This window comes from Mustela lutreola, chromosome 5, assembly GCF_030435805.1.
Source record: "Mustela lutreola isolate mMusLut2 chromosome 5, mMusLut2.pri, whole genome shotgun sequence".
In the NCBI taxonomy this organism is placed as follows: Eukaryota; Metazoa; Chordata; class Mammalia; order Carnivora; family Mustelidae; genus Mustela; species Mustela lutreola.
The window spans coordinates 70,471,457-70,486,012 of NC_081294.1; the positions used below are offsets into that span (position 1 = coordinate 70,471,457).

The 14,556-nt window shown below is 39.7% G+C and overlaps 1 protein-coding gene across 6 annotated transcripts in view; it reads right to left on the reverse strand.

Moving 5' to 3' along the window:
- Positions 1–2,031: 2,031 nt before the first annotated feature.
- ACSL6 (acyl-CoA synthetase long chain family member 6) overlaps positions 2,032–14,556 on the reverse strand; it is a 60,012-nt gene continuing 47,487 nt past the window's right edge. For 5 of the 6 annotated variants that reach the window (XM_059174504.1, XM_059174503.1, XM_059174506.1 and 2 more), the window contains 3 exons: positions 14,337–14,438; positions 13,359–13,430; positions 2,032–2,498 (listed from right to left, as the gene is read on the reverse strand). In XM_059174504.1, the coding sequence (XP_059030487.1) occupies positions 2,361–2,498; positions 13,359–13,430; positions 14,337–14,438 (312 nt within the window). In that variant the 3' untranslated portion in view covers positions 2,032–2,360. Of the gene's footprint in view, positions 2,499–13,358; positions 13,431–14,332; positions 14,439–14,556 lie in introns of all 6 variants that reach the window. The other variant, XM_059174508.1, reaches the window with a different exon arrangement.

The following is a 14,556-nucleotide window of genomic DNA, read 5'->3' on the forward strand; positions in this document are numbered from 1 at the left end:
AACGTTTAGGAACATGTTTTCTATAATTGATCTCTGTTAAACCTCTAGATTTATATCCGATCTGATGTCCACTACAAATGTGAATGTCCTAAGTACATAGCCTTTTCCCATATTTGTTAAAGAGAAATACAAAATTTTCCAACATTAAGTTGGGAAATCTGAAACAAGAGGGATTTTTTCCATTAACATGTATTGTTTCATTTCTCCTTTATTAAAAAATTAAGTGGACTTAAACAGAGGTATAGATAAATGTACTTGCAGTATATTTAGCGCCAAAAGTTTACTTTTCTCAGCATATCTGCTGTAACCTATTTATTGGCCCAAGTGTGATGCCTTTCACACAGATCAGGAAGACCAGAAGATACATGAAGTGAAGGAGCAGGAGGCTGGCTGAGGACAAAGCAAAGGCGCCAGAAAAAGAAGAAATGCTTAAGCTGTCCATAATCAATCATATCTAACTACAGTGAGATATAAATAGAATCAGTATAAGTTTTAAATTATTTGCTTATGTTACATTGTCAAAAAATCTTTTTGGAAACAAAAAGACAACTATGAAATTTTGGTTGAGTGGAAAGACAATGGGAAGCAGCTTCTTTTTCTTCAGATGTGAAGCAACTTGTTTTATTTAAAATAGTATGACTATCTAATTCAGGTAATGATTTTTCTCTTTCAATTAGTTGAACATATTAAATATAAAAAATTAATGCTATATGGATGTAGCCTGGGACATTTTAAGAATTTGTTTTTTCAGAACTGCTTTGAAAAGTCAGTATGCATTGAACTAGCTCATATACTAAAAGTCAGGTTTGTAAGTGTAAGTAAAGGGTCTGCAAAAAAAAAAAATCTACCAAAGGAATATGTAAAAATTGGGTAAATGCATCAAATAAAGGTGTGATCCACTTTTGCCAAGACTGAAATATGTTATAATCACTGATACAGATTGATCCAGTAGGCCTGTGCGATAATGCTTTTTTTTTTTTTTTTTTTTTAACCAATAGCATTTATTTACAGCTTGGATTTGCTCCAGCAGAGAGAACTTCTGGACTGTGAGCACTACACCTCCATGTCTGCTTGCAGAGTCCTGCCTCTACAGAAGAAAACACTTGCTTAGGGATGATTCCTTGAACAGATGCAGTCTGTAGCTTGGAACTTAACTGCTATCCATGCTGGCTTTAATTATACGAGAATGTCGGCACTCAGGTGCAAGAAGTATCTAAACACATGATGCAAGAAAGGAGGTTTCCACGGTTAAGCTTAGAAGCATTTAAGGATTTTATGAATGGAATTATGACCTATGAGATATTCATCTATGATGGACTTAAAAGTTTTCTACGGGTATTTTGAAGAAGTTCTTCAAAATTAAGTTGTTGAAACCTGTTTTCTTTGGAAATAACATTCCCTCCTCCCCTTGTTCAGGATCATAGCCATAATGGGTTTCCCAGGCCTGGCATGGACATATTGAGAATGGAAGGCCTGAAGAACCCAGCAAGGAACATAGGGACATTAATTGCTATCTATCCTGAGAAATAATTCTGGGTTTCTTTTCCCAAGTCTTCCCCAAAGGTCCATTCATTGTGCAGTCAGTCAACCGACATCTTTTAGAATTCACTTGTAGGAAGTCCACAGATATACACATATTATCCTTGAAGTCTTTGTACATTTTTTTTCTAGGTAGTTCCTGAAATTTTAATGAGCTTAATGAGAAAATGTATTGAAAGATCTTTGTAAAATGTTATATAAATATAACATTTGTTTCAAGAATATCTGAATTTGTATTTTTCATGAATAAAAGTAAAAATGAGAGGGAAATCTTGATTACATCAGTAAGAACTGTCATGTGAAGTTATGCAGAATGTGCATTATGTTTTGTTTTAGCATGATTCTGTACACATAGTTTTAATGTTTTAAGTCTGATTTAACTGTGATTTTGACAATCAGTTATTGAATGAGGTAGTCCACATTGTTAGAAATTTGCTGTGTCTGGTTACTATCTGATTACTATTCCACAAATAATTAAGTACAGTATATCAGTTATGTTTTTCCTTTATGTTTAATAGTTCTGTGAACATTGAGAATATATTACTTTTAGTGATACACAGTCCTTGAGAAAAGTCTTGATTTTTACATTGCCATCTGTGATATTTTTTAGCAGCTTGTTACAATATCATTTTAATAAAAATAAAGTGTACTCAGTGATGATAGAGAAAATATTGTTAAAGACCTCTTGGGACAGGAAAAGGCTCAATCATAAGCTCACGTGCTTATTCATTTTCAGCTGCATCATTCTGATTCATTACTTTCAAGAGTAACTACAGTATTGCTACACAGTCCATTATACTGAGAAGAACTTTCCTGGAACTTCACATGGAGATTGAATAAAGCTCTTCTATTTGTTTTTTGAAGTACTCTCTCAGCTCAGGTCTCTTAGCCTTTAGTGTTGGTGTCAGCAAGCCATTCTGAACTGAGAACATGTCAGAGTGGATGTGAATGGCTTTAACCTAAAAACCAAATGCAGAATATGTCTTTATCAGGAATACAACATAGCATTTATAGCACACATGATAAAAGTAAACAAGACATATAAGGATATATTGATACAGAAACACTGTACTCATTTAAAAGTCAAAATTACATTAAATAAACATTTCGGCCTATTTAACATGTCTGCAAGCCAACTTTTCCCCTTCCTATTTCTTCATTTAACCAGTTGACAGAAATGAACCGGCTGCTTTTTCTGTGCCAGGCACTGAGTATGCAGAGAAGAGTCATGAGTGCCCTTGCTCACAGGGGGTGCCTACTGGCACCCAGCAGAGTGGGCATAGAACAGTGATCAGTGAGGTATGCATAGAGTGACAGATGCTGAACACAGTTATGGTAGAGGAGAAGAAGGAGCAGTGGAGAAGCCTTCCCAAATTCAGTGAGTGTTAAAGAATGAGTAAAAGTTAACCAGTAAAGGGGGGAGAGGTGGGTGGTATAGGGCATTCTAGGCGGAGGCAACCACAAGAACAAAGCTATAGGAGTAAGAAAGGAAATCAAGGGGGTTTCTGGTTGTAGTTACATGAAGTAGGAGGGAAAGGGGGTAAGGGATAGAGCTGAAGTGGTTGTGATGTGACCATTGACAGAGGAGCTCCAACTTTGGTCTGGAGTCAGTGGGAAGGCACTGAAAGTTCTTATACAGGGCAGTGACATGGACATTTCAGAAAGATACACATTTTAGAAAGATCTGTCCAAGAGAAATGTGAAATGTGAGAACGGATTTTGAAAACATTATGATAAGATAGAAGGAAACCGGGGCGCCTGGATGACTTAGTGGGTTAAAGCCTCTACCTTCAGCTCAGGTCATGATCTCAGTGTCCTGGGATCAAGCCCCACATCAGGCTCTCTGCTCAGCGGGGAGCCTGCTTCCTCCTCTCTGACTGCCTCTCTGCCTATTTGTGATCTCTGTCTGTCGAATAAATAAATAAAATCTTTAAAAAAAAAAAAAAAAGATACAGGGAAACCAATCGGAAGACTCTGGCCAATCCATGGGAGACAAGATAAGGACCTACCTATACTTAGAGCAATGGCACAGACAGACAGACACAGTAAGCAGTTCTAAGAACCATTCAGTGGGCAAGAGGTAATAAAGAGTGGGGGCAGACTCCAGGACTCCCGGGTTTCTGATCTGGATGGATATATGGATGGTACTGCAATTCATGAGAGGAATATAAAATCTTGGTGGGACATGATGAGTCTATGTTTTAAAAAAAAAAAAAGGCCCTGCCATAGCTTTTATCAGAGCTACTTGGAGGAGGCATGAAGGGATCAGGTGTAGCAGTACACACTTCCTATTTCTATGAGACAGATCTTAGGCTCCCTCATGCAAAGTCCCTTTGCAAAATGCTGAAATGAGGACCAGAGATAGAAATTAACTAGGAGGGCCTGGGCAGACTCCTCCATATGGGGCTCCATTTGAAAAGGTCATTGACAAGATTGAGAATCTTATGATCTGGGCTTGAGTTTAATTCTTGAGTGATACTGCCTCCAAGAAATTGTGTCCTAACAGCTGGATCTAAATTAAATGATTTTATTGAGATAATAGACCCGGATCATTAAATAGAAAACAATATGAATTGTTGCAATAGACATTTTAATAACAATTTCTATTGCACATCTGAAAAATAAAAGTCACAGAAAAATAAAAATCACAATGTGACTACAAATACCATTTGCTAAACATAAATGTCATTTGTCTTTACATGTATATTATTCAAAGTCCAAAATGCAATTTTGAAACTGAAACAACAAACCTTTTCTCAGAATCTTCTGGCAGAAAAGTCTAAGTAGCAGCAGTAAGAAGTGCAGCAAATCCTAACTACTCCCTAGGTATGTACAGGTGACCTTTGAACAACAATGGAGTTGTGCAGAGCAAGTGAAGATTTGTGCGTAAATTTTGATTCCCCCAGAACTTAACTATCAATAGCCAACAGTTGACTGGAAGCTTTACTAATAACATAACTAGTTGATTAATACATAATTAGTATGTTATACGTATGATATACTGTATTCTTATAATAAAGAAAGCTAGAGAAAAGAAAATGTTAGAAAATCTTAAGGAAAAAAAGAACATCATAAGGAAGAGAAAATATATTTACAGTACTATATTGTATTTATTGGAAGGGAAAAAAGCCACGTCTAAGTGACCCCTTCAGTTCAAATTTGCATTGTTTAATAGTCAACTGTCACAGACACTTGGAAAATTAACTCAAAGTGTGTTAAATACACATATACATTCATTTGTTGTTTTGTGTAATTGATATTTATTGAGCAACTCCTTTGTATCAGATATGTGTCAGGCATTAGGGATACAAAGAATAACAGGACACAGTCCCTGCCCACATCAATTTATAATCTAATGACAGATGCTGCTATATTACTTTGTAGTGACAGTATTATATTGTTACTACAGGGACAAAGCACAAGGAAGGTCACCATTCTCAGGCAGAATCAGTTGCTTTCACAATACCCAGTCCTGACTCCTTCCATACTGATAAAACCTTGATTTGGTTTGGGGCCAAAATGTTCTATGCCAACCATGACAAATCACCTTTCCTGGTTTCCCAGCCACTGCAGCTAGGGGACAGTCATGAGATCTATTTTTGGCTAGTGAGAAGGGAAAAGTTTTTGCTTTTGTAGTAAATGGTTCAGACATAGCTATCTCCACCCACTCTCTTTTTTCCTTCTTTGAATATGGACAATGTCCAAAGTTGTAGTGGCCACCTTGTGATAAGCCAACATACTAAGAATGGAGAGTGGAAAGACCGGCAGAGTCTAGGTCTTTGAGGACCGGTACCTTCCTTGGACTGCCTATCATCACACTTCTTATGCGAGAAAAAACAAAACACATCCAAGTGTTTAAGACATTGTGGCTTTTCTGTTAGAGCTGAATGCAGTTCTGATACAGCACCCATCCCAGGCTTGGGGAGGGTTCATTGAAAAGAGATGCTACAGTGGACCTTGAAGGATAAGTCAGCTTTAGCCCAATGAAGACAGCAAGGGGAAGGAGCAGTGGTTGCTAGATGGCCCAAGGAGAGGAGGGTGCTCTAGGTAGAAGTAATATGTGCCAAAGCACATTTGGATCACTGTATGTGTAGGCTGAAGCATATGGTATCACTGGAGAATAAAGCTATTTGGGGCTGGAGAGATACCCTGGGAGCAAGTTATAAAGGATTAAGATGCCAAAGCAGAGTCTGGACATAATTCTTTCAATAATTCTTAAGCAGTGAGAGACAGAAAGGCTCTTTGGAAAAACCACTGTGCTAAGGATGGACTGAAGTGAGGTTAAAGTGGAAATGGCGGGACGCCTGGGTGGCTCAGTTGGTTAAGCAGCTGCCTTCGGCTCAGGTCATGATCCCAGCGTCCTGGGATCGAGTCCCACATCGGGCTCCTTGCTCAGCAGGGAGCCTGCTTCTCCCTCTGCCTCTGCTGCCATTCCGTCTGCCTGTGCTCACTCTCTCCCTCTCTCTCTCTGACAAATAAATAAAATCTTTAAAAAAAAATAGTAAACAAACAAACAAACAAAAAAGTGGAAATGGCAAGACCAACCAAGAGACAAGACCGAGGGTGACCTGGACTCTAAAAGTTGGCTCTGGAGATAGAAATAGATTGGGGGATAGAAAGAATAGGACTTATAATTTGCTTGGGTAAGTGGTAGAGAAAGAGAGATATTAAGAATGGTTCTAGGTTTCTGTTTGAGAAGAAAAACTGGAGGAGCAGGAAGATTCTTTGGAGGAGGGAAGATCAAGTATTTGTGTTAAAGTCCAAAATGATTCTGAGACAACCAAGGGGTTACTACTGGATATATTAGTATCAGTATGCAGGACAGAGCAACAGCCTGGGCTTGAGATAGAGGAGTGACTTGATGAGTAGAAAGGTACTGGAGTGTGGGTTACAAACACCAGGAGGACAAGAATGAGAGGTCACTCTGTCAGATGCTACTGTCATAGAAGAACTGTTCATAAAATCAATGGAAACAATCAGGAAATGACTTATTTCAAAAATCAATATTTGTACCACCTCACACATATTTAGGATGACTATTATCCAAAAAACCAGAAAACAACAAGCATTGGTGAGGATGTGGAGAAAGCTAAATCCTTGGGCACTGTTGGCAGGAATGTACAATGGTGCAGTCATTGTGGAAAACAATACAGCAGTTCCTCAAAAAATTAAAAATAGAACTACCACATGACCCAACAATTGCACTTCTGGGTTGATAGCCAAAAGAACCGAAAGCAAGATCTGGAGAAAAGACACTTGTACAATCATGTTCATAGCAACATGGTTCATAGTAGTCAAGACATGGAAGCAATCAAATGTCCACTTGACAGATGGATAAGCAAAATGTGCTTATATACATACAGTGGAATATTACTTGCTATAAAAGGGAAGGAAGTTCTGACATGTGCTACAACATGGATGAAGCTTGAGGACATTATGCTAAGTGAAATAAGCCACTCACAAAAAGATAAATATGGCATGATTCTACTGATATGAAGTACTTAGAGTAACCAGTCATAGAGACAGAGAGTAAACTGGTGGTTGCCAGAGGCTGGGGGTGGGGTGGGGGGCTGGGAGTTACTGTTTAATGGGGATGGAGTTTCACATTTACAAGATGAGAAGACTTATGGAGATGGAGGGTGGTGATGATTGCACAACATCACAAACACATCTAATGCTACTAGACTGTACACTTAAAAACGGTTAAGATGGTAAATTTTATGTTATGTGCATATCACCACAATAAAAAAATGAGAAAAAAATTAGTGTATGCAAATTAGTTGCAAAATGTCCAGCATGTCAGTGATTGTCTTCAAAACCTCTGATGTTAACAGTCTTGTGTCCTGGTAGGTGGGCCTTTTGAGATGGCCAAGAATTCTTTGCTCTGAAAACTCAGCATTATTCAGATAAAAAAAACAATATACAAAGAAGATCCCTAAAACAGCTAACTATATTCCCAACTTCCTAAAAGTCCAAAAGGAAAAATCCTAACCAATTCTTAAAATTCTAAAAAATTTTAAACCTATGCTTGTAATTTAAAAATGTGAAATCTTTCAAATGAGCACACATTAATAAATCAGATTCACTTTGTCTCTTAGACATTTGTTCAAATGAAGGATTCACTTTTGCTACAGAAAAAACAGCATTTTAAGGATTCGAGTTTGTAGGGGAGAGGTGAAGAGAGAACATTAGGCTAAAACCAGAGCTAGCATTATAGTTAGCTGCCTCAACTTTACTCACAAAGGATTTCTGCTTGGATAACTGATATAAATAGATGGAAATCTGAGGTTCTTAGCTAAAAGGTGTATTGTCAAATGTTTCAAAATTAGGTAAGGTTCTTGTAAAAAATGTCTTGCTTGGAAACTCCCTCACTGTTCTTGATGTTCAAATAAGCAAGGATTTGGTAAGGAATAGGCTGCCATTTTTGTACCCTCTGGAATATTTTTAAATTTTTCTTTATTAAACATTAACCATTCTAGAGGACCCAAAATTCACTGGAAATAGGTCCCAAGGGTGATATTTTCAGACAGAGTGCACTGAAAAGCTGGGGTTCTGCGGAGGCCCCTGCTGGGGGTGCTGTGGTGGGGGAGGCAGGTATAGATAAGTGGGGGTGTGGTGAGGTTGGTGAGAAGCAGAGGTGTGTGGAGGTGGGGTGGAGGAGGGATAAAGTGAGGTGCTTGGGTTGGGGAGCAGGGGGAGAGAGGTTCTGGTTCCAGCCCCAACCCCACCAGGGCAGCACTGTTCCATTGTTTGGTACAGCTCGACTTTTCAGATAAGATTCCATCTAAGCGGGGCACCTGGGTGGCTCAGTGGGTTAAGCCGCTGCCTTCGGCTCAGGTCATGATCTCGGGGTCCTGGGATCGAGTCCTGCATCCGGCTCTCTGCTCAGCAGGGAGCCTGCTTCCTCCTCTCTCTCTCTGCCTACTTGTAATCTCTCTCTGTCAAATAAATAAATAAAATCTTTAAAAAAAAAAAAAAGATTCCATCTAAGCTCTGGTGCTTAAAGAAGTTTGGAAATCACCATTAGACAACAAAAGTAATTAGCCTGAAGAAGACATGAACACAATCTGAGTCAAACTTAATCTTCGATTCTGCAAATTAATTTATTATTTCATGTTTACGTAAGGTCATAAAATGAAAAGCTGAAAGTAGTGCTAATTTCCTTAACTTTTTTTTCCCCTAAAGTTCTCTTCTGATAGAAATGGTACCACATAAAGACTTCTGGTAAGTGCAAAAGCCAAACTTTTTTTGTAAATGAAATGAATAATGTAATTTTAAAAGGAGAAGCAGAAGCCAAGATACAATATCTGCAGCCTGGGTTTCAGCTCATCTAAGCCCCTCACAGCCTGTGGAGAACACGGTGAAATTGGAACTAGAGTGTATGTTCAGTGCAGGGCTTGGGGTGAGCACCTTTGAAAATCTAGCAGTGACACACAGAAGCTACAAACGATAAAGTACAGGGAAGATGAATTTCATAGGGAGAGCTATAGAATGCTATTTAGATGCTCAGTAGACTAGAAAAGAAAATGTTATGATCTTAGGAACAAAAGACTGAAACAGCAGGTAGATGTCACAGCAAGCCTAAGGGCTGACTGGGGCATCAGCAGTTCAGTGTGGCTCACTACAAAATAGTTTCTGCTTGCAGATAGGGAGCAGCACTAAATACAGCCTTGCAGGAAGCCAAGGCATAGGGTGCCTTTAACTCCCTTAGTGAGTGGCTGAGAGTGGCTTTGTGGCCTGTCTGTCGGGCCCTGTATCAGGCTGACCTACAGCTCTGGGTCTGTTTGAATTCTTCCATGAAAATACCTATACACTCTCTGATATGAGGAATTTGAGAGGCAGGGCAGGGGAGTCATGGGAGACAGGGAGGGAAAAAAATGAAACACGATGGGACAGGGGAGGCAGACAAACCATAAGAGACTCTTACTCTCAGGAAACAAACTGAGGGTTGCTAGGGGTAGAGGGGGAGGGATGGGGTGGCTGGATGATGGACATTGGAGAGGGTATGTGCTGTGAGTGCTGTGAATTGTGTAAGACTGACGATTCACAGACCTGTACTCCTGAAGCAAATAATACATTATCTGTTAATTAAAAAAAGAAAGAAAGAAAGAAAGAAAGAAAGAAAGAAAATACCTATACAAACTGCCTGAGTGAATAAAAGTCCAGTCAGTAAGTAGGGGAAAAAAATGGATCAAACCAGTACTTAGTTGTTTTTTTTTTTTAAAGAAGGAAACCAATGTTAAAACCAATTTTAATTTTCTATAATTACGTATTTTCTAATAAAACCAAACTATAGATTTGTGGGGGAAAAAAAAGGAATGAGAATCTTTATTCTCCCTTCAGGCCTAACACCATGTGAAACTCATTTTCCAATTTTTAATAAGCAAAGCAATTTTTTAAAGATTTATCAATTTATTTGATAGAGTGTGTGCGCATGCATACACACATGAGTGGGGGGAGGGTCACAGAGCAAGGGAGAGAACCCCAACCAGACTCCTGCTGAGTGCAGGGCTTGATCCCAGGACCCTGAGATCATGACTTGGGCCAAAATCAAGAGTCAGCTGCTCAACTGCCTGAGCCACCCAGGCGCCCCAATAAGCAAAATTTTTGTTAAGGAAGGAAATGCTAATGTTAGCTTCCTTTCTGAAACTACACTCTTGCCACTGAAAAGTGATTCCAAAGGGTTTGTTTTTTTTTTTAGTTTAGAAATACTGTAACTTTTATATATTGTATTGAGTTAAAATACCTCAAAAGTGTAATTTATGCTAACTCACTAAAGCACAAAACTTTTCATAATTCTGAAGAAACATGGTATTTTAAATTTTCAATGGTATTACTGAATCAAACCCATAATGTTGCTTGGAGATAATAAACACACAGTGAATAATTTAGGACTGAAGAGATAAAGTAAAAACAAAACCCACTCTAATTAGGCAAATGCTCTATTCATGTCATTCTTTTTTTTTTTTTTTTTTTTCATTTCTGATTTAAAGGCAAATTGGTTAGGTAAGCATTCCACTTAGTGACAGGAAACACAATAACATATTTTGGTGAGAGTTTCACATCAGAATATGAAAAATCTATCAAGTGTCAAAGTTCACTTGTTATTGTCTCCACAAACTAATAAAGCATATAAATGTCAAGAAAATGGTTAAATCATCGCTAAGTATGCTCAAAAACTTCCTGGGTACCTAAACATTTTAATTATCGATAGAGTGATTTTAAATGCTTCCTATATATTCCTTAAAATAGATCTTCCAAAGATCTCCATAAAGAAATAATGATTGGCCTCATTCTAAGAAATTGTCTGTTTCCGGAAATTAAATTACATTAATTTTTTATCTAATTCAAATGTTAATTCAGATCAACCCTGCCCAGTGAGCCTGAACTCTTATAGCTTTTGGTGAATGATTTAAGCCTTGTAGGCTTGTATATCTATTTGTGTTTGTGTGGTTTAAAAAAAAACTAGTATTAAACCTTAAATGATGACTCATTTTTGAGGAAAAGGGAAAAGGACAAGCTGACAGTGGACTGTGGGTTAACTTAAATGATTTATATTGATCTCTGGAACACAACTGGGAGCACACCATCCTCGGGCAGGAGGCCCGGTTTTCACTCTCCAGTGGTCGGCTGAGGGCATGCGCTGCTTGTTGGTACAGGATGCACAGACCAACAAAAAGGAAAAGGAGAACAGAGAAAATGAAGTGGTGACACCCTTGGCGATAAAGCTCAGGTCTTTGGGATCTTTGGGATCCCCACATGACTTCCCTGTATTTGAGGTTACCATGGTGAAGTCAGATTAAGAACAGAAACTACTTAAGTGGTATGGGAAGACAAGAATATCTCTCTTCTCAGGTTGCCTGGGTGGGTTAAGCCTCTGCCTTCGGCTCAGGTCCTGATCTCAGGGTCCTGGAATGGAGCCCTGCATCCCTGCATCAGGCTCTGCTCAGCAGGGAGCCTGCTGCTTCTCTCTCTCTGCCTGCCTCTCTGCCTACTTCTGATCTCTCTGTCAAATTAATAAATAAAATCTTAAAAAAAAAAAAAAAAAAGACTACCTCTCCTCGCAGTAAGGGTCTAATCTGAGCAATGGTTAACACCCGAAACTTCACCAAAGGTCCCCTTTCAGGGTAATCTTTAGAGGTCATGGGTGGTCTTTTGCTTAGCATGGAAATGCTAAGATTCTCCATGTGCTGGGGCAGGTTATGCTGCCCAAACCCAGCAGGGGGCGTGCCAGCCTCGGGAATCGCAAGGTAGTGGCAGGAACCAATCAGCTTCAGCAATGCCCTCAGAGCCCCTGTAGCTCTCCATTCAGAGGAAGACCCAGGCCCAGAACAAAGGGGTCTTGGACCACCCATCTGTGTTCCCTGCTCTACGTCATCATGTGATCCAGTCACATAGAAACCATTAATGGAAGGGCAATGAAATCAGTTCTAGCAAATTTAGAAATTTAAATAATGATGCCAGAAATGAACTTTCATTTAGAAAGAGAAATATAACTTGACTGAATCCCTCTGACTTTTTTTTTTTTTTAAAGATTTTATTTATTTATTTGACAGAGAGAAATCACAAGTAGATAGAGAAGCAGGCAGAGAGAGAGAGGGAAGCAGGCTCTCCGCCGAGCAGAGAGCCCAATGCGGGACTCGATTCCAGGACTCTGAGATCATGACCTGAGCCGAAGGCAGCGGCCCAACCCACTGAGCCACCCAGGCGCCCTCCCTCTGACTTTATAAAATTTTTTAAAATGAAGATTTAATTCATCCAAGCCTTTTTTTTTTTTTTTTTTTTTTTTTTTGCCTTAGATGCGGACAGATGAGGGTAAAGCCCTGTTTCTCAAACTAGATTCATATAAAGATCTATTTCAAGGAAAATAATTCTGAAACTGTGTTTAGATTCCATCAGTTTGAAACTTAAGAAATTAAAGTCTGACTCTGTGGACGTGGTTTCTAATCACAAGTACCTGCAATAAGAGTTTTTACATTTGAAACTGGTTTAAAAATGTTTTTAGGTTATCATCAAAATAAACATACAAAATTTAAAATTCTCATAAACCCTGCAGATCCTTAACACTAACACTATATTTGGGAGCCCTACTGGAGAAACACAATTTTATTACAAACGATTATGTTAAAGACAGGCAGGAAATTTTTTTAAAAATCAGAGTGTGTCTATTTCTCTATTTGAATAATTTTTCTTTTTGAATTTTTGACTAAAGGGGATGTATAAATGGTGTAGATAAGTAGGATCAAGGGCACTTCTGAACTCAGTTACAGTAAGAACCCCAAACTTGCAAAGAGAAAGGGTCTGAGAGGACCACTTGCTGTGTCATCTCCTAACACATTCTGTGTTTCTTCCTCTTTGTGGTAGACACGCGGGGCGGAGAGATCACTGGCCCGAGGAACATGACCTTTCCGATGTCCTAGCAAGTCATCTTGTCTGCTGCAGCCAAGAAGACAGTCCCCATAAAAATAAAAATAAGAGAGGACTCTGGTCTTGAGTACTGCAGTCAGGCTGGAGACAGACCAACCATGTGCACACATGCTCTGCTATGTGACAGCAAGGTAATATTTCAGCGTTAGGAACGTCTGTGATTATGAGGACAGCAAGCACGGTCTCACTTGACATATGACCTATTTTAGTGCAGAACGAAGGCTGCTACAAAGTTGGCTTGGAACAGGACTTCAGGGGTCTTGTCAGTACACAGCCTGTCTTACGGCAGCAGCATACGGGGGTGGAGAATCTAGGTCAGGGTCACCATGGCTGAGTTTAATTTTCAGCATTGCATGAAGGGTTGTAACAAGTATGGGGAAGGTAATATTTACCTGTTCGAATGAATGGAGTCCACTCTGTTTTCCTAACCTCACCATATCTTCCAAAATGGCTTTTTTCAGCTCCTGAATTGGACCATAGAGAAAAAAATGACAAGGCAAAAACACACTTCAAAATGGAGGTAGAGGAAACAGTGAGTCTTCAGCAAAGTACGACCAACCTCCACCTCTGCCCCTCTCTTCTGGGGCTGACACTCCCAGGCGGCACCCAGTCACCACCTCTCATCAGGCAAGCAAGTGCCAGGCATGACCAAATGAGTGACCAGGAACAGGCTAAGGGACCACTCCATTTTTTAAAGTGGTTCTCTGGTCAGCCCGGTGAGTCCCAGGAACCCTGTCTCTCCCAGAAGGGCCCAGGATCCAGTGGGAGTGCTCGGGACCATGGGTGCTGCTGAACATGGACCATGTGCCTGGACGAGGTGATGTTGAGCCAGAACAGCAATCTCTTCCAGAGGACTCTACCCGTGCCTGAGAAGTTTTGGGCAGATGGCAATGGCTAAAGCTCTAAGCAGGAAGAAAGGAGTTTATTTATTTATTTTTTTAGTCAGCTCCATGACTGTCTGAGTCCAGTACATACAAAAGCCACTTCACATTTGGAAAGAGCAAGGCCAGTGAGTCAGAAGGCCGATACTCACACCTGACACTGCTCTAACCAGCAGTGTCAGCTGTGCAGCCTTGGGTCAGCTACCTCCCTCCCTCTCTAGACCCAACTTCGAGCTGCCAGACAGCAGGGCTGGACAAGCTTTCTGTGACATCTTTCTCCAATAGTTCAATAGTCTATCAAACTTTCTAAGAAGAAATCTGCATTCCTCCAACCACAGTAACAAAAAGACAAACCTCTGGTTTAAGATTTCTACCACTTATAAAATAAAGTTAGAAATGTCCCTATAGGTTCAAATTCCACTGGTCTACTGCGTTTCTGCCTTCCTGTTACCCAGTAGCATCGGAAGGTCCAGCAACCAAGGTACAGACCTTATTTGCACAGAGCTCTGCGTATGACCCTTCAATTCCTCTCTTCTGGGCCCAACAGGGCATGACTTCAGGGTCAGGCACGACAATACCCACCAAAAAGGCCTGCAATCCCAACCAAAGGAAAACATAGTCAAGACAAAAGCTTTCCAAGTGGTTATTTGTGGTCCAGCATTAAAAATAATCTCCTGTTATTCTCAGATTCCACCTTCTTCTAAAAATA